A 24,432-nucleotide genomic window follows, 5' to 3' on the forward strand; every position below is an offset into this window, starting at 1 on the left:
CCCACCCTGGCTTTTTTCTAGGACTGTGGGCTCCCGATCGGCCCGCTTCAGGCATCGTCTTAACGCGGGCAGGATAGGAACGACTGCGCGACACGAGGACAGGATCCTCTCGAATCAATCCGACTCCGCTGCTTCCTCCCTTTTTCTCTTTCCTTCTTTCTTTCTTCACCCCTTGCTGTCTGCGCCCCGCGTTTTTTCCTCGGTCGAGATCGCGTTATCCGGTTTGTTCGCGGACTTTATGGAGCCTGCCTGTTCCCCGCCATAATCATTATGGCAGATTCACAACCTGATCCCCCAGCAGCTGGTCAACCAGGGACCGCTGCAAGTCCTGCTGCCAGCCAGGCCAGTTCCAAGACCGGAAATACCACCTCGCGGAAGTCTGGAATCCCCAATTCCGGCCACGCGAGCTTTCGAAGGTATGTCCCCGCAGTGTATGTGTCCCCTCATGTGCGGGTTTCCATGCGGAGGAGCGGTGGTGGACGTGGCTGGCGAGAAAAACTCCGGAGGGATACGGCTAAAAGATGATTTGTCTATTTATTTTACCTCAAGAACTATTCACTAACTGCTTATCAAATCACATTGCAGGCAGCGCGCGTCGCGAGCATGCGAGGTACGTCTTCCCGTCTCCAAAGTGAGCGCGCCGCAGGGAGTCGAGGCCTGTGAGCCTCGGCATTTCGGTCGCGCGCTCGCTCGCCAACGCAACCACCGTCACACAAGCCCACCACCACAACCAAAGACATAAGTAATCAGCTACTGACATGTGAATTCGTTCAATTCGGCTGTCGACAGACTTGTCATGCTAGAAAGGTCCGTTCTAACTGTTTCTGATGCCGGCGATCCACCGGTCGGGCGGAAGTATCATGGACTTGACTGACTAGAGCTATATCGGATTGCAGGTACGATGTGACGCTGCCAGCCTCGGGGTGCCCTGTACCAACTGTGTCGCCTTCTCCATCGAATGCCGGATCCCGACCCCCAAGCGGAAAAAGAACCAACAACCGCTAAAGACCAGGGATAGCACGGGGTATGTGCTCGGAGGTTGAATTCTCTTCATCGGATCTCGGACTGACCGACTGGCTTTTCGTATAAAGTGAACCCGGTGAAAATGCAGATGAACGTGCAAAGGAGCCACCCAGGGAGTCCCTCGGGTACCCAACGACCAATCGCATGTCGATCGACGGAATGCCTGCGACGACCTTGACCAGTGCGCAGCAGGCACAAGAAGCGACCACGGCCACGACGTATACTCAATTTATGAAGCCCAAGTTCGCGAGAGCTCCGATCAAAGAAGCGGGAAGGGTAGCTTACTTGGGCGAATCCTCGAACCTGTCTCTCTTGGTTCACGACCGGGGCAACACTGATGTTGTCCATTATCCGCTTCCCGAGAACGTTCGAGGCACGCGAGCCCGGCTGACCGAGCTGGACAATATGGAAATCGACATCCTCCACCAACGAGGAGCGTTTTTGCTCCCGCCCCGGCAGCTGTGTGATGACCTTGTTGAGGCCTATTTCAAGTGGGTGGCGCCCGTGGTGCCAATCATCAACCGCAGTCGCTTCATGCGCCAATATCGTGACCCCAAGAATCCGCCGTCGCTCCTCCTGCTGCAGGCCATTCTCCTGGCTGGATCCAGAGTATGTACCAATCCGCAGCTGATGGACCAGAACGGATCCACGATTCCAGCCTCCATGACCTTCTACAAGCGTGCCAAGGCCCTCTATGATGCCAATTACGAGGACGATCGAGTCACAATCGTCCAGGCATTGGTGCTGATGGGATGGTATTGGGAAGGTCCTGAAGGTGAGTAACTCATCAACTCCTTGCTCCAGTTCTTTCTCTGACACCGTCTCCAGATGTGACCAAGAATGTCTTCTACTGGAGCCGAGTTGCGATTATAGTTGCGCAGGGTTCCGGCATGCATCGCAGGTGAGTAGGCTATTGCCATCTGGAGCAGGCTCGTCTTTACTGACGAGGATATCAGCGTGGAAAATTCCCAGCTTAGCAAGGCCGACAAGCGACTGTGGAGACGGATATGGTGGACGCTGTTCACTCGGGATCGCTCCGTGGCAGTGGCGCTGGGCCGACCCATCAACATCAACATCGACGATTCCGATGTGGAGATGCTGACGGAGGAGGACTTTATCGAGGATGAAGATGATAATACCCCGGCTGAATATCCCCCCGACCCGATCCACGTCCAGTTCTTCCTGCAGTACGTCAAACTGTGTGAAATCATGGGTCTCGTCCTGTCTCAGCAGTATTCCGTGGCCTCCAAGTCGAGGCGCACGAATGCCATCGACCTGACCCATTCGGACATGGCCTTGGCGGATTGGCTGCAGAACTGTCCCAAGGAGGTGTATTGGGAGCGATCCCGACACCATTTCTGGGCGGCACTACTGCACTCCAATTACTAGTAAGTTTTTTTTTTTCGACCAGTGATAGCGGAGGGAGATTAACGCTGACTTTCCGCAGTACCACGCTGTGCCTGTTGCATCGAGCTCATATGCCCCCCGCCTCGTCGAGCTCAGGCTACCGTACGGAGGAGATGGCTTACCCTTCCCGTACGATTGCCTTCCAGGCTGCTGGGATGATCACATCTATCGTTGAAAAATTACAGGCCAACGACGAGATCCGGTACACACCCGCATTCATTGTCTACAGTCTATTTTCGGCCTTGATCATGCACGTCTACCAGATGCGCTCGTCTGTGCCCTCTGTGGTCGCCACCTGTCAGGAACGAATCGGTATCTGCATGCAGGCACTCAAGGACGTATCGAAGGTCTGGTTGGTGGCGAAGATGGTCCACACACTATTTGAATACATTCTAGGCAACAAGGTCCTGGAAGAGCGCCTTCAGAAGGCCCCTGGCAAGCGACATCAGAAGGCTCAGCCTCGTCCCGAAAACAACAACCACCATGCTCCTCCGCCCAAGAAGACCGAAGCGCCCAAACGGAAATTTGATGATATGGAACTGGGACTGCCCAATGGCGGGCCTACACCTACCCCCGCAGTCTCGTATGAACGTTCCCGGCCGCAGTCACCGGCTGCGACACCTTCCCGCGAGCTGGGCCAGTCTGCAGCGCAGTCCAACGTGGGCACGATGCAGACATCTCCGAATGCGCCAAGGGCAGCACAAGATACGTATCAGGGGTCGGGGGCCTCCCGCGGGAATACGAGACCGACGACACCGTTTAACCCCACTTTCTCGGTACCGGCCACACCTCCTGACCTGTTCCTGGTGACTCGAAACTCGCCGAATCTGTCACCGACGATGTGGGAGAATTTCCAGCCGGATCAACTGTTCCCCGATGGCACGAATTTCTTCCCCACGCTTTCTTCCCCACAGATGAATACCGTGGATTCCCGGATGCAGATGTCTTCACGTATGCAAGGGTCGCAGCAACAGCAATCCATGATGGCCACCCACGGACTGCCATCGTCCCGCAACGTTCAGGGTAGTCCGTCTCTTATGTCAGGGGTAAATTCTGAACTGGGCGGCATGCAGAACTCGCAGCAAGTGTATGGAATGGACAATCAGCAATCATGGCAGAGTCTGGACTCAGCGCTGGCCGGCTCTGCCATGGAAGCATCTAGCCAGGATGACAGCTGGAGTAACAGCTCTCGAGGAAATGGCCCTACGGCGCCAACGACTCTGAATGTTGAAGATTGGTATGGATTTGCAGTCGTTGATGGAGGCGGCGATTTTTACTGACATGTTTCCTTCTTCAGGTTCCAATTCTTCGGCATCAATGGCAGCTTTGGGGATCTGATGGCCGATCCCATGACTGGCTAATTTCTCTCCTTCCACATTGGCTCGCAGCAGCCGGATTTCTGCATTCATTCATCTTGCCATGTACAGTACATTACAATAAGGGTCCTTTTTTTTTTCCCTGGAGCTAATTCGTGTTCTGACCGGGCGGCTACGGCTATGAATTGTGCGTGCCGTCTATCTCTCCATACGGGTTTGTGGTCTTCTCTTGTCTTGCCATCTCTGGAATTTATCATGGGTGATTAATACCATACCATACTATGCCATTTACGGCTGGCTATCTTCGTGTCTATGTTCATACGTACGGCCTGTTACATATCTATCTATCTATCTCTCTGGTCCTGTTCTTGCGACCGGTCGAGCCTTCTGATTCTGATCCCTTTGCGATTCTTTCTCATCAATTGTGTTCTTACTGGCTCGCTGAATGGAGATGGTTGGGTATATGTAGTCAAAGGGCATGTATATTATATATAGGGGGAAAAACTCATGTATAATGGTGAAAACGCTTCGTGTTTGAGGAATAACAATATCTGATGTGAGTGGAATTATTAATTAATTAAGAATGCAAACATAATCATACCTGATATGCTGAATCAGGGCTCTGCCCAACAGGGTTAGCGCGGATGACGGAATCGCCCCTGCAAAGACTACGTTGGAGTCAGAGACAGCCTGGCCAATCAGCAGCGCCGCATACCGCGGAGCCGTCAGTTCGCATGGTTTGATGGCTTTGATCTCCGCGTCTGCGAGGGCAGAGTTCAGTCATCTTGCCCATTTTATTGTAGTCCTCCTTGATGCTCTCCTTGAATTTCTTTATGGACTACTTCTTGCCAGAATTGCAGTGAAATTGCCCTCCTGGTTTATGCCCGTCTCTCCTCACGAATTTGCTTGCTCCTCTCTTTCCTACACGCCGTCTTACCCCGCCCTGCAGCTGCGATGTCGGAGGCCCCCAGCGGTGCCGCTGATTCTGTCGCTGGCAGCTCAGCTGCAGCACCGACGACCAACGTCGTGAAGAAGACATTTCCTCGCGTGGACCTCGACGGACACAACCTGCCGCCGTCTCCAGCACCCTCCAGTCCGCGTACGGGACGCCGATATGCCCTTGCCACCGAGTTGGTGTATACGGAGGGCAACGACCAGTACAATGCGAGCAGCGTGCCAATTTACCAGGTATGCCGTGTCATATTTGGCCAATGCTATTGCAAACTGACGATCGTGGATAGACTGCTACGTTTAAGCAAACTTCTGGCAGCGGAGGCGGGGAGTATGACTACACTCGCTCGGGCAATCCCACCCGGACGCATCTCGAAAGGCACCTCGCCAAGATCATGTCTGCGCGGCGAGCGCTTGTCGTCTCGTCAGGAATGGCTGCGCTGGACGTCATCACGCGACTACTGCGTCCGGGAGATGAAGTGGTGACTGGCGATGATCTGTACGGCGGCACTCACCGTCTGCTGAAATACCTCACGACGCACGGCGGCATTGTGGTCCACCACGTCGACACCACCCAGCCGGAGAAGGTCAAGGAAGTCCTCAACTCGAAGACGGCCATGGTGCTGCTCGAGACGCCGACGAATCCCCTGATCAAGATCGTCGACATTCCCCGGGTCGCTGCGCTTGCTCACGAGGCAAACCCGAGCTGTTTGGTGGTGGTAGACAACACGATGATGTCGCCGCTGCTGCTCAACCCGCTCGAGCTGGGTGCCGATATTGTCTACGAGAGCGGCACCAAATACCTGTCCGGTCATCACGACTTGATGGCGGGTGTCATTGCCGTGAATGATGACGCTCTGGGCGAGCGACTCTATTTCCCGATCAATGCATCGGGCTGTGGCCTCTCGCCCTTCGACTCGTGGCTGCTGATGCGCGGGGTCAAGACGCTCAAGGTGCGGATGGAGCAGCAGCAAGCCAACGCGCAGCGGATTGCAGAATTCCTCGAGTCCCACGGCTTCAAGGTGCGCTACCCGGGGCTTCGCTCGCACCCGCAGTACGAGCTGCACCACTCCATGGCGCGGGGCGCTGGGGCGGTGCTCTCCTTCGAGACGGGCGACGTCGCGCTGAGCGAGCGCATCGTCGAGAGCGCCAAGCTGTGGGCCATCAGCGTCAGCTTCGGCTGCGTCAACAGCCTGATCAGCATGCCCTGCCGGATGAGCCACGCCAGCATCGATGCGAAGACGCGGCAGGAGCGCGCCATGCCGGAGGATCTGATCCGGCTGTGCGTGGGCATTGAGGATGTGGATGATTTGATTGACGATTTGAGGCGAGCAGTAAGTTTGCCCTAGAACAAACTCGTCGTTGTGAGTGAAGCTGACTTTTTCTTTTCTTCTAGCTCGTCCAAGCTGGCGCCGTCAGTGTATCGGTGGATAGCTTCCAGGCCGTCAATGGCGTGGCGACAGCACCAGCATCAGAGAGTCCCGTCTCGACGGAGGCATGATACGATATGATACGATATCATGTTTCATATTTTTTGTCCAATGTTTCACAAAATTCTTTTTTTTTTCTTTTCACGGGCTTTCTTCCTTCTGTATGTCGAGGCTAGCGGCGTTTGGGCGGGTTTGAATTAAAAGTCTACAGTTTTTTTTTATTTTTTTTTTCGTCACAGACATAGGTACAGTACATATTCTTTCTCATCTATAAACTGGTCTTTCTTTCTTTTTTGTCTTTTGTTTTTGGCTCTCAGGTCCCAGAGCGACTAAAACAAAACATGTCTTGACATATATAGTAAGTAAAGTAAGTACAGTACATACCTACCGTGCTCTCTAACAGATCGCTTATTGTCGATTGTCGTGGCCATTGCATTGGCTATAAATCTTGTCCCCTTGCTTGCTTCATTGTCTGTCACGTAATTATGTCATAAATTGACTTCTTTCCACTGCGTGTTATATTATCTCTCCATAGCTCTCTCTATGCCAATTGGTTATTCCGCCTTTATTTATAGTAAGTATCTCTCCACCACAACCTCGAAAATTTACAGTACTCTGTACATAGATAGTTTAGATAATGAATGGTCCAGTGGGTGAGATTAGATTTAGATAGAAATCAAAGCCTGAAACCACTCTTTTTTTGTAAGATGTAATCTCATAATATATAGCATATAGACAGGGTATATATAGTTCAGATGTATTCTTAGATTAAAGAAAAAAAAACAAAAGCGGTTATTTTTTTTAATAAATGTTAGGGTCTTCACAAATGTCATTTATTTGTTTTTAAGAAACGTTATATTTTTTAAAAAATAAATAAACATAAATAAATGTCGGCTTTTCTTAATAAATGTTTGTTTCTTAGGATAAACCATTTATTTACAATAGACCGTTGATCAACGGTTTTTTAAAGCCAGGTGGTCCCGCGGCTGGCCGGTACCAGTGGAAGGTTCCGAGATCTCATCTTTTGGCTCATCTCTCCAGTCACGTGCCCTTCCCGCGGTGATAAGCGTCTACGTGGGCGTCGGCGTCTGGCGTAAGCGTCAGCGTCAGCTTAGGCGTCTACTTAACTAGCGGTCGATCCTCAAGTCATCCATTCTCATAACAGCAACTCGGTTGAGAAGCCGTGGCTACGCATGCGGTGTCAGCAGCTGCAAGCCACATGAGCCCACCGGTCCACGTCAACGACTGACCACTGACTCTATTCCAACCGCCGTATCCCCCACACAAACCACTGAGTGGTGGTGGCCTCATCCTGGAGGCGACAAAGCTTGTACGACCGAACTATTTGTCCACTGCCTTGTCTCGAACAGAAACCGATCGACACTTTCTTTACTACTCCATCCGACATGTAGCAGGACAACTGTCAACCCGCCAATATGGTGTTCCCCCTGCCAGTGCCGAGCTTCGCCGCTCCCCTCCGCAGCAGCGATACCAACAATAATTCCCGCCAGGCAAATACCGCAGAAGGAACTGCTCCCAAGAATGTGGCAGCGACATCGACATCAACCACACTGGCGGAAGCCCTGCGCAACAATCCCTTCGGAAATACATCGCGATCCCGCGCCGTCGAGGCGGACGCCGACGAGCAGCGGCGCGAGCTGCAGGAACTCAACAACGCCCTGATCACGTTGGCGCAACTCTTCCCGGACGTGCAGATCGAGGTCTTCCGCGAGCTGCTGACCCGCTTTGACGGAAATAGCCGGCTCCAGGTCTGCGTCGAGCAGTTGCTGAGGTACAAGAAAGAGTGGGTTCGAGGGAGATGGAACCTACCGGAGCAGACAGACGGGAAGGAAGCGACAGGAGGAGGTGATAACGATGTTGACAGTTTTGTTCCTCCGGAAGAGCGGTTCCGCAGCGAGGAATACAAAGCTGCCGTCAAAGCTGTCCTATCCAAAGAGTTCAGCGCGTTGAGTCGCAGTACTATCGATGCGGTGCTCGCAGAGGCCAACTTCTCCTACACCCGCGCTCGCCCCACGCTCCAGGAACTGTCCCGGAAAAGCTGGCGGGCCACTTTCAACAGCCTTTTCCCCTCCTTTAAGCGCAAAAAGGACAAGGACGACCATCCGCTGTTGAGCTGGAGTCGGACCGCTGACGGCGACCTGGTGCCCCGTCTGAAGGAGACCGGATGTGAGGAGCTGAACCAGGAGCTGTACGACACTCTTCTCGCGCCAATCCTCCAGCAGAAGCGCGAGGCGCAAGAGACTCGAGATTCTCAGCTCGCGGAGGAACTGAACGAGAGCGAAGCCAAAGCGGTGGGCGCTCTCTACGAATGCCAGTGCTGCCTCGCAGATGTGACGTTTGAGCAGATCGCGACCTGTTCGGCCAGTGCACACATCATTTGCTACAGCTGCATCCGGCGGACGCTCCACGAGGCGCTGTTTGGTCAGGGCTGGGACAAATCCATCGACCCAGCCAAGTCTACGCTCAAGTGTCTCGCCCCGTTGACTCACGGATCTTGCGAAGGCTCTCTCAACCCGGACCGCGTGAAGAGCGCCATCCTGTCGGACAAAGCTGGCGTCGAGACATACCGCAAATTCGAGGACCGGCTGGCCTCGGAGGCGTTGCTCAAGTCGCAGCTGAAGCTGGTCCGCTGCCCGTTCTGCTCCTACGCCGAAGTGGACCCGGTGTATCATCCGCCGGCCCAGGGGATCGCGTGGCGATTCCGCCGGGGCAATTTGCTTTTTACGATCTTGATGACCATTTTCCTTCTCGATATGATACCCTTGCTCTTCATTCCCGTTCTCGTCCTTTTTATTCTTTGTCCACCCGCGCCGGCCGCTATCTTCCGGACTTCGTTACGAAATTTGTGTCTCCGGAAACGCAGTCAACGTTTCTCTTGTCGGAATCCGTCCTGCAGGCGCGACAGCTGCATTACCTGTCACAAAGCGTGGCGCGATCCGCATGTCTGTGACGAGCCTCTGTTGCTGTCGTTGCGGACGACCGTTGAAGCTGCCCGCACAGCAGCGATCAAGCGGACATGTCCGCGGTGCGGGCTGTCGTTCGTCAAGTCGTCAGGATGCAACAAACTGACCTGTGTTTGCGGATATTCGATGTGCTATCTCTGCCGGAAGGCATTAGGCCGGCCCGCTCGTCGCCGGCGGCAGGATGCAAACTACCCGGCACGCTATTTCGACGGCGAGGAGGACGAGGAAGATGACGAGGGGGAGGAAGAAGAGGGGGAAGGCTACAAGCATTTCTGCGAGCATTTCCGCATAAACCCGGGCACGCGCTGCACGGAATGCAACAAATGCGACCTGTACCTAGCCGAGGACGAAGAGGCTGTAGCCCAGCGGGCAGGCGAGAAGGCCGAACGCGAGTGGCGCATGCGTCAGGGACTGGCCGCGAAGTCAGCGGCATTGTCGTCAACAACAACGAACATGGTAAATGTCTCCGCATCCTGGGAGTGGGATTCCCAGCTCTCGACCATGACCACCCTGCACGGGAAACAGCCCTGGCGACGACGATGGCGATACTGGCTGGTGGAAGTCTGGCGCGAGGGGCAGTGGAGAGGCGAAGTGCAAGCGGTGGTCGATTGGGTGGTGGAGAAAGTTATTGAAGTGTCTGTGTAGGCAGGCAGTCTTTCTCATCATCATCTTCGTCTTCCTCATGATAGGAAATGATACCACACGATTGATTCTGATTCTGATTCTGATTCTGATTCTTAAGCTGTTTTAATTAATGGGTTCTTCTTCTTCTTCTTCTCTCTCTATTTATCTACCTGTTTATCTGTCTATTCACGGCGTCAGGACTAGTTAGGCAGGAAGGAGGCAGGTAGATAGGTAGATAGGTAGGTTAGGGCATGCATACATACATACAGTACGGTTTCGGATCAACAGGATTTGGAAAGTGAAATGGAATGGAGTGGAGTGGGAAAGGGATAAATAAATAAAAGGAAAGGCAAGATATTATTATTCTTATTATCATTATTATTATAGAAGTATTTCTCTCGACCTGAATACATAAATAAAGCAAAATAAATAATTAAAAGTGAAAATAAAAAAAAAGGAATGCTCATGTCAGGAAGGCGTACCTTGTCAAAATGTAATGAAATGAAATACAAAATGTAAATCAACACTGCAGGTGAGATGAGCTGAGGACCCTATACGTGGGACACCTCCAAAAGGGTCGAGCTGTAAACTATGAGGGATAGGTTCTTTCTCAAGCCAAGCTCACACGTGTAACAGGCTCTTTCCACGTCGCATCGGCATCTATGGAGACCATCTTAGCCTCGATCGTACATGCCGAGAGTTACGTACCTGGATGTTTCTCTACGGGCTGAATATCCTTCCTCTTCTCCTGCTTGTCCTCATAACTCACACCAAATCTTTTGTCACGATCTGCAAGCAGTTCTTTCAGACCTCCTGGCTTAGTGTTCTTCACTGTCTCGTCCGAGATGAAGCTCGCCATTAACTCCGGAGGGCCCATAGGAACTGGATCACCCCTGTCAATTTGCCAGAAATGATAAGTCTTGCCGTAGACTGTAATTAGGTCTCTCATCTCTGCCTTCTCCGCAGGGTCCCAGGCTAGAGTTGGCATTCCTGGAAGAGGTCAATACAGTCTCCGATTCACGGAACTTGCCTATGCATCGAATGTACACCTTATACAAAAGGCTTGTCTTCCGCATATTAAGGACAACGCGAAAAATAAGAAAAGAATCGAAAATTGACTAGCTAAAATTCTACCTACCTGATGGAGCAGGCATGATCAACATGCCACTCTTGATTTCATATTCGTGGGTATGCCAAAGTTTTCGTTCCTCTACTGGAAGCGTGTTGAAGACGCGCGGAGACACCATGTATTCAACCCCGATCAGTCTGGCATTATGATGAGGCGAATCATAGATTAAACATTGGCGAATATCTGACCATCGTCATCTTTTCTGTCAGATCATTGTGAAAAAAAAAATCAGCTTTGATTAAGTTTTCTGTCCACGAACCTTCAGTTAGATGTGTGCAGTAGTGGTTTGCTTCGACAGAGCGCTTTGGATCAGATGCATAAACATGGAACGCATTGAGATGGGCGCAGATCTGGTTCACCGGCGCAAAAGCCTGAACAACAGAAGCACCGGCTTCAAGAAGACGGCTCTTGGGCTTTAAAGGGTCCCCTGCTGACCCCTTCGAATCGACAGGTAATTCTGCAGTAGTGCTTGCCATGACTCGCTAACACAAAATTTATCTTGCACAATAGTGACTTGTGCTAAAAGATAGATGAAGACCAAAAAAAGCTACTTGGGGCGAAACAGGTATATATTCGCAATAAAAACATATGTGCCTTAAGATACCCTGATGTCATAGTGATGCCAGATAGCTGTGTTGGCATCGAAAGCTGGCTCTATTTAACGTTTGAAGAATTGGCTAGATTGGGAGATTTTCCATGGTTTCTTGATGACCGACGCTGACTGGTCATTTATTACCGTACAATGAAGTCCCTATAAGGGTGGTACTAGGCATGATCAGATCAAGAACAGAAAGGCTGATTGTTAGCTGATTATTGTTGTCTTCTCGAGGATGCCTAGTCCTCTGTATGTTCTCAGGCGGAGTATTGAACTTCTCAATCAGGTGACAATCTGTAAGGGCCTAACACATAACCTTTATTTCCACTGTTTTCAGTGTGACTAGTTTCTTATTAAATTGTAGCCTTTAACTCTTTGCGCCTGATTGAATCAATCTTGCATCAGACTTTCAATCACCAGGTACAGACTTCAATTGAGATTCGTCCACCATCCATGGTAGTCCCCACCGTCAGTGCAGTTGATCCAGATAGCAGTTCGTCAGGTTTGGATCATATGTCTGTGTTATAGACGACAAAGCATATTGTAAGTTTCACGTAGGTAGTCTGGCTAGGAACACAAGTATACGAGTAGGTTCCTGAATACTCTGACTTTATGTGATGGCACTATCAAAGAGAAGATCTCATTTGGTTGCTATCTTGCTAAAAGCCAAAACTGGAGAAGGAAAGAAAGAAGAATTAAGCATGCAAGGAAAGAAAGAGGTTCTTATACCTCTGACAGTCTCCCATTCCTCTGGTACCTTCCCACTACTCTTCCCTTATCCCAGAAAACTCCTTCTCTCCTACTAGGACTCTTCAGTCAATGACTGGCCATCCCATCTCAAACCTGGAGATTTCTGCTACCAGGTCCTCCTATCCAACCTTCGCAACCCAGTCGAGCAGGGCCGTCACACTTTATATTCTTTTCTCAATCACTCTGATATTAGAATATTCAGAATCATCATCTAAATACTAAATATATAAGTGCTAGCAGGCCTACTAGTCTATACTCTGCTAATTGACAAGCCTTCTCCATCAGAGATCATAACCCATAAGTCCAGTCAGGACTATTACTGTTGGCTGCTGACTGGAGATAAGCGAAGCTCACATTACTCAAATTGTTGCAGACTCGGCCAAAAAGAGGCACCATGGCACCAGCTTCTTGGTGAACCTGAACTAGGTATCGGCTGCGCCAACACAAATACTTAATGCAGAGGGTAAGTTCACCCAACCAAAATAAACCATATGAAGATATCATACTGAAACTAACTAAATAAGCGTCTGCAATCTTAATCTGTGGGAATTACATGAATCGTGACAAGAGCAATTTGTGGTAAGCACTCTGGTCTGGACAACCTCGTGCAGAATGCTCTCTATGGCAGTATCCACAATTCTGAATCTATGTGGGATGCTTTATGCAATGGTCCAAAGGTTCTAGCCCAGAGCACCTGATTCTGTGCTCTGGTTATGGCCCGGTATATGAAGGCACTGTTGGCTGTGCTCGACACCATGGTTAGCACCATTGACTTGAAGATAGGAGGAGAGTTGGATCGATAATTCGAAACTCGAGCTTTGAAGGATTTAAGTGAGAAAGTATGCAGAATTAAGGGGACATGAATTGACCAAAATCATTTTGGCGAGATTCAACTTCTATATATTTTGCTGCCTAATCTTCTATGTATTGTTGCTTGAGTAGTGGATAGTATATGTTCCTGTGCAAAGTCAATAAGGGATATAGAGAGACTGCATAATAGGGCATACTAGCTGCTGATCTAGAGGCAGCCACAATCCAGTAGTATCAGAGTTAAATATAAAGATCTGACCATTCTTCCTGATCTAAAGGATCACATAAATATCTATATTATATTTGAGGCAATACTCATATGCTTTGTTGAATAGAGTCATTTATCACCTATTCTTCTGTTAACTTTAAGACTGTGAGCTAGCTAATAGATGCCTTCTCCTGAAACAAACCTTTCAAGCCATTCTTTGATTCTTGCATAGGGGGCTATATAGATCTGCCTTTAAAAGCAGAAATAGGAGAAGCAATAATGGAGCAAAGCCTTATTTTTGACATCCCTAGGAAGTAACTGACAGATCAAGTGAAAATGCAACAAGGAGACTTCTGGAGGGTCCAAAGAATGTTCTCAAAAAGTATAATCATGCATTATCTATTTATCTTTACTATGAAAGTTGACTGTGACAATTGTCTGTTAAATGCTATAAGTTCCCATGCCTGGTAAAGAGCTTAACTAAGCATTAGATGTAGCTGAGGAATGATTGTGCTTTTCAAATATTAATGTGCACAGCAGGGTAGATACTAAGGACAACAAGACAATACATAAAAGGCATAATAAGCTCAAAGTATTTAAATGGAGTTTTGAGCGCGTCTCGCCCATACTTGACCGTAGTCTGTCTCCTTACTGCATCTATGGTTAAGTGCCCACAGCCCTGCTACTGGGTTAAACCTTTCCTAATAAATGCTTATTGCTCGGGCTACTCTAAATCCAAGCAACATGATTGCTACTATTAGCATCAGATTCACTGTAATACCAAAATAATTAAGTGGGCGTTAACAAATGTTATATGATTGGGTGGATAATAAACCACCAAGAGAATATTAACCCATATATGACATCCACTATACCAGAAAGTTCTTTATCGAAAATACCAATTAAACGATGGTATTCTCTAGCAATAAAAACACCACTATTGTTTCTTAACCTTCTGTGAATACCCTTTCCTTATGTAAGTGACTTCTAAGAAAACTATATTAAAGTTGCCTATCTTAAAATATAAGACAGTAAGGCTGTGAGAATTAGCGCCTACAGTAGTCATGTATCAGCATATCTATGGTGAAACTCCAATAACACAGGAAAAGGAGGCATTTAGGAGACAATTATGTAGAAGTCCTTTTTGAGGACTGATTTTCTAAAGGATAGCAATCCGTTCTCTATGAAATTGTCATACTACTTTCTGTTCCACTTATCAAGCCTACTTACTTATCTTGTCGTTCTGATGGCATATTGCCTACTCCATGACAGCTTAGTCCTAACATCACTGCCCTAAACCTTACAAAAGCAATAATAGTAATTATAAGAAGTTTGACAGAATGACATTATAAAAAGAATATAAGGAAAACTTTAGCTAGAGTCCCTCTCACTAAAAATAGACTTCGTTTCACTGATGGCCCAACCATAGCCCCTTGCTAGCTTGGACTTCCTTCAGCTGCTCCGGGCTGCTGCACTGCTGCCATGTTACGTCCTCATGCTTGTGTTAGCTCCTGGAGCCTGCTGTGATGCTGTCGCTGGCTATTTTACTACTCTCCTTAGCTTCTGTAAGCTGTCCCTGGCTGTCCTTTGCTCCTGCTGTACTCAGTCATGTGATACGTTAAAGCAGCCATGCTGCCCAAGCATAACTAAACCCTAAGGAACCCCATCCTACATTAGCCGTGGAGGATGGGGAGAGAGGTAAGTAATTTGAGAATTCCTAATTGTGACTAATTGATTGATCTCTTTGCATGATACAAATGACTGGCGTATGACTACCTAATTACCTATGCTGGTATGTAAACAATAAATACAAGTCCGTCCCTGGCAGGATCATCATGACGTTATGTACGGTACATACATTTACATACATAGTTACACCCAAAATATAGGTATATACATACAAAAGTGCTTACATGGTCCCAATAATAAGATTTATTTTTTTTTCAACCTATACCTGACAGAAAAATGGCTTTCTACGATCGCCTGCCCCCAGGCACAACAGGCAAACCGACCAGATTCCGGGTGGCCGTTCCAGAGCAACAGCTCGCCGAATTCCAGCAGCTCCTCCGTCTGTCTAAGATAGCGCCCGCGACGTATGAGAACCAGCAGAAGGATCGCCGATATGGCATCTCGAGGGACTGGTTGGTCGAGGCGAAGGCGCAGTGGGAGCAGTTTGACTGGTTAGTTGCTCTGTCTCTCGATGCGAGTTGTTCTAACTGATTCTGATCCATGATGATGGACAGGCGCCGCTGCGAAGAGCACATCAATTCCTTCCCGCAGTTTAAGATCCCAATCAAGGATGTCGACAACATCGAGCTGGAGATGCATTTCATGGGTCTGTTTTCGCACAGAACGGATGCTGTGCCCCTGATCTTTCTGCATGGTTGGCCGGGTAAGTCGGCAGTTATTACCTACATTACCTACAGTGCAGTACAGTTCAGTTCAATAGGAAGAAAGTAGCTAACGTACGACGTATGTAGGAAGTTTCTTGGAATTCCTCCCGATCCTCACCCTCTTCAAGAACGAGTACGATCCGGACGATCTGCCGTATCACATTGTCGTTCCCTCCTTGCCTGGTTACGCTTTCTCGTCGGCTCCTCCTCTGCACAAGGACTTTCAGATTCAAGATGTTGCCCGTGTGATGAACACGTTGATGGTTGCGTTGGGCTTTGGAAATGGCTACGTTGCGCAGGGAGGGGATATTGGGAGTAAGGTTGCGAGGATTATGGCTGCTGAACATGCTGCTTGTAAAGGTACATACATACATACATAATGTCCAGTGGATATCGGGTCACTGAAGCTAAACAAACTTACCTCCTGCACAGCCGTTCACAGTGAGTTCGCAGAAGTTCCAGTCTTTTTTTTTCGCATGAGATATGCTGATTCTGCAGTCAACTACTGTCTCATGTCCGAGCCTAAAGGCGTCGACGTTAGCCAGATCAATAACCTGGAGCACGAGGGCGTGATCCGTCTCTCGGAGTTTCGTCGACTGGGAAGCGCATATGCTCTTGAACAGGCCACTCGCCCGAGCACGATCGGGCTGGTCTTGTCAGCGAGTCCGTTGGCGCTGTTGGCATGGTTTGTAGACGCCTCCTGGATAGCTGACTCTGTCCTGAGCTAACGGGCAATACTGCCAGGATTGGCGAGAAATTCCTCGACTGGACGGACAACGATCCACCGATGTCTCTCATCTTGGAGGCTGTCACGCTGTATTGGCTGACGGACACACTTCCTCGCGCTATTTATCCGCATCGCCAGGTTTGTTTTGATTCTTCCCGGACATAATGTCCATACATACATGATATCATGTCAACTTCCTGACACGCTGGAAGTTATTCACCCCAGGCGCCATCCCCGTGCACGAAACCCCTCAATGGCACATCAAGAAGCCACTTGGATACTCGTGGTTTCCGAAGGAAGTGGCGCCGATTCCTCGTGCCTGGGCCGCTACGACGGGGAATCTCGTCTTTCACCGACAGCACACCCAGGGCGGTCACTTCGCGGCCTTGGAACAGCCCGAAACGCTGAAGAAGGATGTGACGGACTTTATTGCTCAGGTTTGGCCTGGATAGTTATGTATGTACAGCATATGTATTTATCATAAATATATTAGCACGTATGTACCTGCATCTAACAAGAGCTAGAAGTAATCTTGATACAGGCTGGCTTTTGTCTACATTAGAGACATAGGTACATAGTTACATAGAGCCATCTCACTATAGTGGTCATTTCATACATACATTATTATTAATGATACCGGGCGAATCCTCCAAATAATTATGTAGCTAATTAAGGAAAAGAGAAAAAAAAATAGGATTAGTTCCCTACTACGAACTATTAGGGCGGAGGTGTTAACAGAGGTAACTATAAGCCTATATCTGCTGCTAAAATAACTATGCAGAGTAAGAAAGCCACTGCCAAGATCATCTTGGCAGACCAGAGGACTTGCTTCAATACGACCTCTTGATGTTTTGTAATGCCCTAATCAAGGCAGGCTACTGCCCCTTCTGCTTTGGGAACACTACATTAAGCCCTGCCACGTGGATGACACAGTTTGTTTTAGAGGTACAAGCACATTCAAAATCACCTTAATCTAAAGTAACTCAAAGGGAATTGTTTTTGCCGCCACCCAGCATGCTTAGTGAAATTAGAAACAATTGAAGAGTTGGGGCATTACCTTGTGGATGTTCACTCTTATCAGCCCCCGTGTAGAAAGAAAAGACCAAGGATCAAGTTTAGAGAAGATAAAAAAGATTTTAGCACAGACAAATAGTATCGAAGATTATTGAATTCTAGCGCAAATATATAGATACACCTTGCCAGCTTATTCTGGACTATATTCTGTGATATTCCTGCCCTCCTTGGACACTGGAGGCACTTCAAGTAAATACACCAGCCTTTGAACACAATTAGTAAGGCTCTCTAGGGAAGCCCCTGGTGCTAATACTTTTGCTGGGGCTGCCTGGCACACTTGAGGGGTTCTATTGTGTCCCCTTTCTTGGGTAATAATCGTTCTTGAACTTCTCCAATCTCAATCCATGTTTCTGACATGACCAGACCATATTTTGCAGGGCACATTCCAAACACATAAAATACTGCTATCTGTGAACTTAAAAGGATTTAGATATAGTTATCTTCATGTATGGGCTGGGAGCCATTTTAGTGAGCATTTTTTAGTCCAAGACTATGTGTGCTCAGCCTACTTTTCAGTGGAAAGCAGGCATATTGATACAAATAGAGGTTGAGTTTGCACCAGCTAAAGGCAAAAACAGCCATGCTTACTGGATGAACCAGCTAGAATGCTTGTGGTGGAGTGTTATTCATAGATCTTGAATGCTCCCTTCCAATCCTTTATATCTTATTGCAGTATTTCCCCACAAACTTAATTTGGGCTCTGCCTGTATATAGACCCAGAAGTGGAAGCTTGAATCTTTTGTAGACATGTCTATGGAATCGCTGGGGTTGCTCTGGTTGCATGTTCAATTAGTCTCCTCATCTGGAAGAAATGGTGTCTTTATTGCGATATTTATAATTTTATTCCCAACACTTCTTTGCCACCACATAACTTTTGTTAAAATAGGTGCTCAAGTGCATTTTATATCCAACCTTTCTCTTTTCTCATAGGTGATGCCTACCTTATTAGCGACTATTAGAGTGTCTAAGTGTCATGAGCCAAGGATGTTTCTCCCAGAAGATAAGACACCAAGATCAGAGAATATAGTACTCTTGATGTTTTTATAGCAAACAAGTATATCTCTAGAAGGGCTACCACAACAAGCTGCCTACTCTGCATCATTGTCATTGCTATTCTTCTCATAAGCATCACTCCCATCATCCTAATGTTCTAGATGCATAGTACCCTAGTGAGTACCATTTTTACACAGCATCCAGATAATGGCCTTGTGTCTATTAGATAAACAGTCTAGAGAGAACTGCTGCTGGCATAGACATTGCCACATTGGCTCCCTTGTCTAGCAGCACCTGGATGATCTTCTCATGCCCTTGTGCAGAAGCAGCCTAGAGAGCAATACCATATCTTCCACCCTGGACATTGACATTGGCACCTTGCTTAATTAGACTTTTAACTAATTTTCTAATCCTGCAGGCAATGTGTAATGCAGCATAGGGGTTGGCTCTTCTCCTAATTTTTCGTTTATCTTGTCTTGCCTTTGCCAATCTGGGTCTTATATAGTATTTATCAAGGGCATCCAGCGCAATCTAGGCCTCATTAAACTGAACATATCATGTATAGGAGAGTTGTATACAATAATTTGGTACTTAGCTATTAATGTCTGTCCTTATAAGATGACAACAGCGCATCTGATTGCTTCTAAGTATCCTTCTGCTTATAATAAAGCTGGCAGATAAGTTAGATCATGCTATTATGTGACTGCTTGCTGGTGCTACTAAAATCAAAATAAAAGTAAACAAGTGCTTGTGTATAAGAGCTGGTCTTTTCTAGATCCTTAATGATGGCTAAGCTGAGAATTATTTTTCTACATCTGGTTTTGCTATAAATCCAGGAAGGAGTTTGACTACATCTTCTATTTTGCAAAAGCCTTGCTTTATAGGAACCAGAGGCATAAGCCTATATGCTAGTGCTAATGCTTTGCTGCAGTTTGTTAAGGGATCTAGGGCAGACAGCCACTTGATGACTTTCCGCTGATGATTGTCAAGGCATGATCTATTAATACTACTTTGGGTTTTTTTTTTAGTAGTAGAGTATTAACCACTTTTTATTAAACTATATAATATATTAATAATTGCTTTTCCATTATTTCTGAAGTTGACTATCTTTTAGAATATTAGCAGCCTTCAGTATCTTTTCCAAATCTTCTCCTAGAAACTCCTTTGTATATATAGTAGCCATTATGGTAGTATACCTTTGGTAATAATCACTTTTATGGGAGTCCACTGTTACGCGCAGCTCTGACAGAGTCGTCGGTTGAATCCTGAGTTGGTCGTTTCGAAGGGCCGAGTTGAACCACTATAGGTTCCAAGGGTCGATCTTAACGTATAGAGCAGTTGGTTGATCAAGAAGCACAAAGATAACACGACTAAGTCAGAGGCAGGCCTACTAAAGCTATAACAGGTATATCAATAGTAGTTCGATGTCTTACTGACCCTCTCAAGTAAACGACGAAAACTTTATTGAACGCGATAGAGAGAAAGACTAGGTACAAGGGGGAAATAAACATCCTTTTATAACTTCTCTTCTTGACGTTTGCCCTGGATTCTCTTCCTGTGTCCCCCTTGGTCATATTCACGGTCGCTTGTCGCGTACCTTTCTACGTCCCTTGGCCTTGGTGGTTGCTCTTATGGAGGCTCTCATGTGACTTCTTATCAGTCTGATCTTGTCATCTCTTCTTTCTGTGTTGGACAGGAATCGCGTGGTTGGCCTGTAACAATATACAGTGATTTTAGGGAATGGGATAATCTCATCCCTATCCCATTTTATTGGGATCGGATTTCTACGTCATATCCAGCAGCCCTGCCGTATGTATCTGTCAGTAGTCACTACTAGGAATGAAGGATATAAAATAAATATATTCTCAATCAGAATAAATCAAAGCAAAGCAAAGCAAGGCATCTCCCACCTTCAATTTCTCTCGTAGAAGGATCTTCCTTGTCTTTTGTTTCTCAGGAGAGACAGATGTGTCAAATGATACTAAATTAGTGATCTTACTTACTTGCATTTAAGAGGGGAATTTTCTTTTCTGTTGCTTCCAATAGATCCTCCCCTTCTCCTTTCTGAATCCCTCTAACTTCACATACATACATACATAACAATAACGAATTCATTCAATTCATATTAATTCTCCCCGAGGACAGGATCAATCATGACAGTGATTATAGTCATCCCAAGTAAACATCGACCTCGATCTCCAGATTCTGCTCCGGAAAGGGCAGTGACTGCACGCCGATCATCGTCCACGTCGGCTGGTGGTTCGGACACCACTTCTTGACGTTCTGCACCATCAGCCCGATGATCGTGTCGCGCGTCTCGGGCAGGTTGACGTGGTAGGTCCGGACGCGGGTGACAAAGTCCCAGCCTGTCTTTGAGGGTGTGTTCGACCGGGCCGGGTGGTTAGATTTTTCCAAAGCGTAGAGGATAACCTCGTTGATGTTGGCGAAGGCTTGGGCGACTTCTTCTTCGAGCGTGGCGGGGACGGTGGTTGAGTCGGGGGCCATGCCGGCTGGTTGCAATATCACAATTAATTAGATCATATTATATTAAATATAATTATACTTATCAAAGGAGGAAGAAAGAAAGAATGAGGGAAAGAAATATGAATGTCTCCGATAGTCGATAATGTATGTAGGGAACAGTAAGAATAGACCAGCTTACTCTGCCCCGCGAGTTCCATCCGGTCTCCAATGATGCAGGCCTCGCTGAAGCCAAACTGCTCTTGCCAGTGCTGGCCCCGGCCGGGTCGGGAGTAGTATGGCAGCGATGACATGTTGCTTGTCTTTTTTTTTTTTGTTTTCCGTATTGTCTCTTTGGAGAAAGAGAGAGATGTATAGATAGATCAAGTGATTGATTGATTGATTGACTAGCAATAGAGAAGAAAATGCCGCTTAGCGAGCAATTACAGGAAGAAAAGTGATCTATTCTTTGTGAGACTTCAGATTTATTTATATTTCGGAGTTTTGGGGGAGAGGGAACAAGCGGGGTGGAGGGGTTGCAATATCATGGTTAATGTTGCCCCTAATTCTTTTATGCACCGCTTATCGGGTTATCACAAATCACAACTAGGCTCAAAAATCAGGCAATCAATCGTTCAATCACCTTAAATTTCCGCCAGAGAGACAGAGAGGGGGAGTTTACAGGTATATATATATGACTAGTCATAGTTTCTAAAATGATTTGCTGGTTAACCTGCTAGAGGGACATATAATTAATTTTCTTACGGTTCAGTCTGCTATATCGAACCTTAAGAATAATAGGTTATTCTCTTCTTGTGAATTCCTATTTCGCCTGCTATATGAAAGAGGAAGTTATAACTAATTTGACTGCTTCGAGTCGCAGCTGTGCAGACGAGATGGCCAAGTGATCAGGCATTTAAATAAGCCAATAGAACTCTTGATATTCGTATCATCGTCACGAGATTCACTCCACAGATGCTATTGCTATACCTGCAGCTACGACTTCGTCTCATCTTTGTACTTCCTCCACCAATCCCCTCCCAGCCACAATGTCTCGCTCTTCTCCTTGTACTCACTGCCCTCCGGGCAGAACCGGTACCGGTCCAGCTCACGGAAGCCCTCCTCGTGGATCTCGCCGACATGGCGCCAGCAGGCCGTGTTCTCCTCGGCCCACTGCTCCAGCCGGGCAAAGTCGCGGCACATGCGCACCTGGCCGAGCCCGCTCTTCTGGTTCGGCTGGAAGCCCGTGTACCGGGGCGTGTCGTCGGCATCGCACATGATCTCGTCGCGCAGCACGAGCAGGCAGTGCGCCAGGTGGCCCCAGGGCGAGCTCTGCGGCCGGCCATCGCGAAACTCGACCAGCGCCGTCCGCAGCGTTTTGACGCAGTGCAGGTTGTGGTACGCGTTGATTAGGTAGATGCCCTTGCGCTCGTCCCAGGGGAACCGCTGCGCGCGGGGGAGCCCTTTCTCGCGCGCATACGAGTCCAGCAACGCAATGTTGCCCTTGTCGTAGTTGGTCGCTTCCCAGAGGGCGTCCTGTTCCGTCTCATTGGAGCCGTCGTTGGGGCCCCAGGGACGGGGGATGGTCCGCGTCAGGCCGGCTGAGGAGGATCAGTTTGAGGACAGGGACGATATTCTTGAAGAGGAACAAACCAAATGCAGTCCGCTCTGGAACGGGTTCTCTGTGTAGGTAACCAAAGTAAAGACCCGCGAGGGCGATATTCAGGAAAATGGACAGGACGAGAAGGAGGGTCTTGACATGCCCGGCAAAGCCTTTGCTCGGCGCGGACGGCAATTCATATTCCTTTTCCTCTCTATCTGACGATTCCGACAAACGAAGACGCTGGTAATCTGACATGGCGAGAGGAGAAAAAAAAGGATTCTTTTCTTTTCTTTTCTTTTTTTTTTAATCTATAGCAGAAGGAATGCTTGAATTGAAATGGTTCGAGAGGAGATGAGGGCGAGTAGGACAGGTAGTGGATTAAGATCAGCGGGGCAGCCACTCCGGCACTTTTTCCTTAGTACAGTAGGTAGGTAGGTAAGTAACTTATGATGATCATTAACCTTGCCGCTGGATAATGTTGGTGAAAACCCAGTTATTTGGAGTGACAGGGGTTGTGGTCTGTCTAACCACCGAGCAGCTCTAGACCTGGCTGAAAGTGCAAGGATTGGATAGCGGCTTCTCTTGCGAGCCGTTTGATGACAATAAATGCATGAGGCATGCATCTACATCCGTCTGTGAGCGGGACGCGTACGTTGTGACGTTCTTTACTCGAAGTGGATATCTCTAAGTGCTTACGCTTGGTTTATGCTCACTACGGTGGAGGGAACTGCTGTCAATTCCTGGTGCTGAATCCAGGGACCCATCCTGTTTGTTTATTCTGTTTTGCTTGCTTGCTAGCTAAGCCTGAGACACGCCAGAAATAGGTCTCCTTGTATAGCCATTAAGATGATTGGATTCAAAAGATTGGTTTCGGAACTGTCGTAAGTCGTTATCCTCGTATATCGTGGAGCCTGAACCACTCAGGTAATTGAGCATATCTCTCGACGGAATTCCTCTATAATTCCTCCACATCCAGCCCAAAAGACAGAAAGATCTCCACGACAACTGTCCTGAAACCCTTCCAGTTCGTTGAGCTATTCAAGGCCATTCGTGTCGCTATTTATGCCTGGCGGCGACGAAGGTCCGCCTGTGGGCTGGGTTCGATGGCCGCATCGGCCGCAGCAGCAGGGATTTCAGCTTCCCAGTTGGCAACGGGATCCAGCGCGTAGGTCTCGGCATCCCCTGACGATCGACATGAGTATGGATTCGATATATTCGAAACAGGGACAATAACAATAATAATGAATGGGGGCTGAAAAGCAAATACTTACTAGGCAGGGTTCTCGTGGGGGAAGCAACAGCAGCTGCCACGAGGCAGACCAGGCAGAGGATTCGTGAGATGGCCGCCATTATGAAATCTGGATACAGATGTGATTGAGGTATATACTCTGTAGCAGAGAGGATTATATTGTAACTTGACTGGTAGTTGTTGGTGAGAGAACAGTGTAGATACTTGGCTTCATGTTGGAGAGGGATCTTTATAGTACCCACTTGCGTATACTTACCCCTCACCAGAATGACAAGACCAGACAGACAGACAGGCAGACAGACAGGCAGACAGACAGACATGCCCGGAAGAAGCTCATCACACTGTTGACCGCCGTGCACAAGCCATACAACTGCCGTCGACTGGATCGTGCTGACAGGGTTAGATATCACCCGGACAGGAAGCCCATGCAGTCAGTGGTATGTCCTGTACTTGCTCCATAGGGCAGGCCGCCAGCCAAAAAAAAAATAAATCCATTTGCAAGAGTCCAGACGGCAGAACAATCCGTGCACTTGCTTTAGTCCGGTAGACTAAGCCAGCCTCAACCCTGCTTAGCTTAAGCTCATGGATACGGACTCTAAACAGGAATCCTTCGGGAGCGGGTCAACAAATCAAATCAGATTGTTGTCGTAATAAGAGCCCGGCATATTAATATTTCAGGCTCTTATTATTAGAATGAAAATCGAAT

General features: G+C 48.0%; 8 protein-coding genes across 8 annotated transcripts; 4 read left to right on the plus strand and 4 right to left on the minus strand.

Moving 5' to 3' along the window:
* Positions 1 to 270: 270 nt before the first annotated feature.
* On the plus strand, positions 271 to 3,791 carry VTN77DRAFT_679 (uncharacterized protein; the record flags this gene model as incomplete). Its single annotated transcript, XM_069423106.1, has 9 exons — positions 271 to 416; positions 586 to 610; positions 790 to 807; positions 897 to 1,024; positions 1,092 to 1,798; positions 1,852 to 1,924; positions 1,980 to 2,411; positions 2,471 to 3,667; positions 3,728 to 3,791. The coding sequence occupies 9 exons, from the start codon at positions 271 to 273 to the stop codon at positions 3,789 to 3,791; spliced, it is 2,790 nt and encodes a 929-aa protein (XP_069273304.1).
* A 909-nt stretch (positions 3,792 to 4,700) lies between these two features.
* VTN77DRAFT_680 (uncharacterized protein) lies at positions 4,701 to 6,198 on the plus strand (the record flags this gene model as incomplete). The annotated part of the gene is made up of 3 exons (XM_069423118.1): positions 4,701 to 4,934; positions 4,988 to 6,031; positions 6,094 to 6,198. The coding sequence occupies 3 exons, from the start codon at positions 4,701 to 4,703 to the stop codon at positions 6,196 to 6,198; spliced, it is 1,383 nt and encodes a 460-aa protein (XP_069273305.1).
* A 1,365-nt stretch (positions 6,199 to 7,563) lies between these two features.
* On the plus strand, positions 7,564 to 9,756 carry VTN77DRAFT_681 (uncharacterized protein; the record flags this gene model as incomplete). The annotated part of the gene is made up of 1 exon (XM_069423129.1): positions 7,564 to 9,756. The coding sequence occupies one exon, from the start codon at positions 7,564 to 7,566 to the stop codon at positions 9,754 to 9,756; it is 2,193 nt and encodes a 730-aa protein (XP_069273306.1).
* Positions 9,757 to 10,345: 589 nt separating this feature from the next.
* On the minus strand, positions 10,346 to 11,340 carry VTN77DRAFT_682 (uncharacterized protein; the record flags this gene model as incomplete). Its single annotated transcript, XM_069423140.1, has 4 exons — positions 10,346 to 10,395; positions 10,444 to 10,725; positions 10,874 to 11,047; positions 11,124 to 11,340. 4 exons carry the CDS (start codon positions 11,338 to 11,340, stop codon positions 10,346 to 10,348), a joined length of 723 nt encoding a protein of 240 aa, XP_069273307.1.
* A 3,852-nt stretch (positions 11,341 to 15,192) lies between these two features.
* On the plus strand, positions 15,193 to 16,799 carry VTN77DRAFT_683 (uncharacterized protein; the record flags this gene model as incomplete). The annotated part of the gene is made up of 7 exons (XM_069423151.1): positions 15,193 to 15,407; positions 15,471 to 15,619; positions 15,708 to 15,980; positions 16,053 to 16,061; positions 16,119 to 16,305; positions 16,365 to 16,485; positions 16,560 to 16,799. The coding sequence occupies 7 exons, from the start codon at positions 15,193 to 15,195 to the stop codon at positions 16,797 to 16,799; spliced, it is 1,194 nt and encodes a 397-aa protein (XP_069273308.1).
* A 3,784-nt stretch (positions 16,800 to 20,583) lies between these two features.
* VTN77DRAFT_684 (uncharacterized protein) lies at positions 20,584 to 21,188 on the minus strand (the record flags this gene model as incomplete). Its single annotated transcript, XM_069423162.1, has 2 exons — positions 20,584 to 20,924; positions 21,077 to 21,188. The coding sequence occupies 2 exons, from the start codon at positions 21,186 to 21,188 to the stop codon at positions 20,584 to 20,586; spliced, it is 453 nt and encodes a 150-aa protein (XP_069273309.1).
* A 682-nt stretch (positions 21,189 to 21,870) lies between these two features.
* Positions 21,871 to 22,732, minus strand: VTN77DRAFT_685 (uncharacterized protein; the record flags this gene model as incomplete). The annotated part of the gene is made up of 2 exons (XM_069423173.1): positions 21,871 to 22,475; positions 22,528 to 22,732. 2 exons carry the CDS (start codon positions 22,730 to 22,732, stop codon positions 21,871 to 21,873), a joined length of 810 nt encoding a protein of 269 aa, XP_069273310.1.
* An 805-nt stretch (positions 22,733 to 23,537) lies between these two features.
* VTN77DRAFT_686 (uncharacterized protein) lies at positions 23,538 to 23,827 on the minus strand (the record flags this gene model as incomplete). The annotated part of the gene is made up of 2 exons (XM_069423184.1): positions 23,538 to 23,659; positions 23,749 to 23,827. The coding sequence occupies 2 exons, from the start codon at positions 23,825 to 23,827 to the stop codon at positions 23,538 to 23,540; spliced, it is 201 nt and encodes a 66-aa protein (XP_069273311.1).
* Positions 23,828 to 24,432: the final 605 nt, after the last annotated feature.

Source organism: Rasamsonia byssochlamydoides (genome assembly GCF_041956645.1).
Source record: "Rasamsonia byssochlamydoides strain NRRL 3658 unplaced genomic scaffold VTN77scaffold_106, whole genome shotgun sequence".
In the NCBI taxonomy this organism is placed as follows: domain Eukaryota; kingdom Fungi; phylum Ascomycota; class Eurotiomycetes; order Eurotiales; family Trichocomaceae; genus Rasamsonia; species Rasamsonia byssochlamydoides.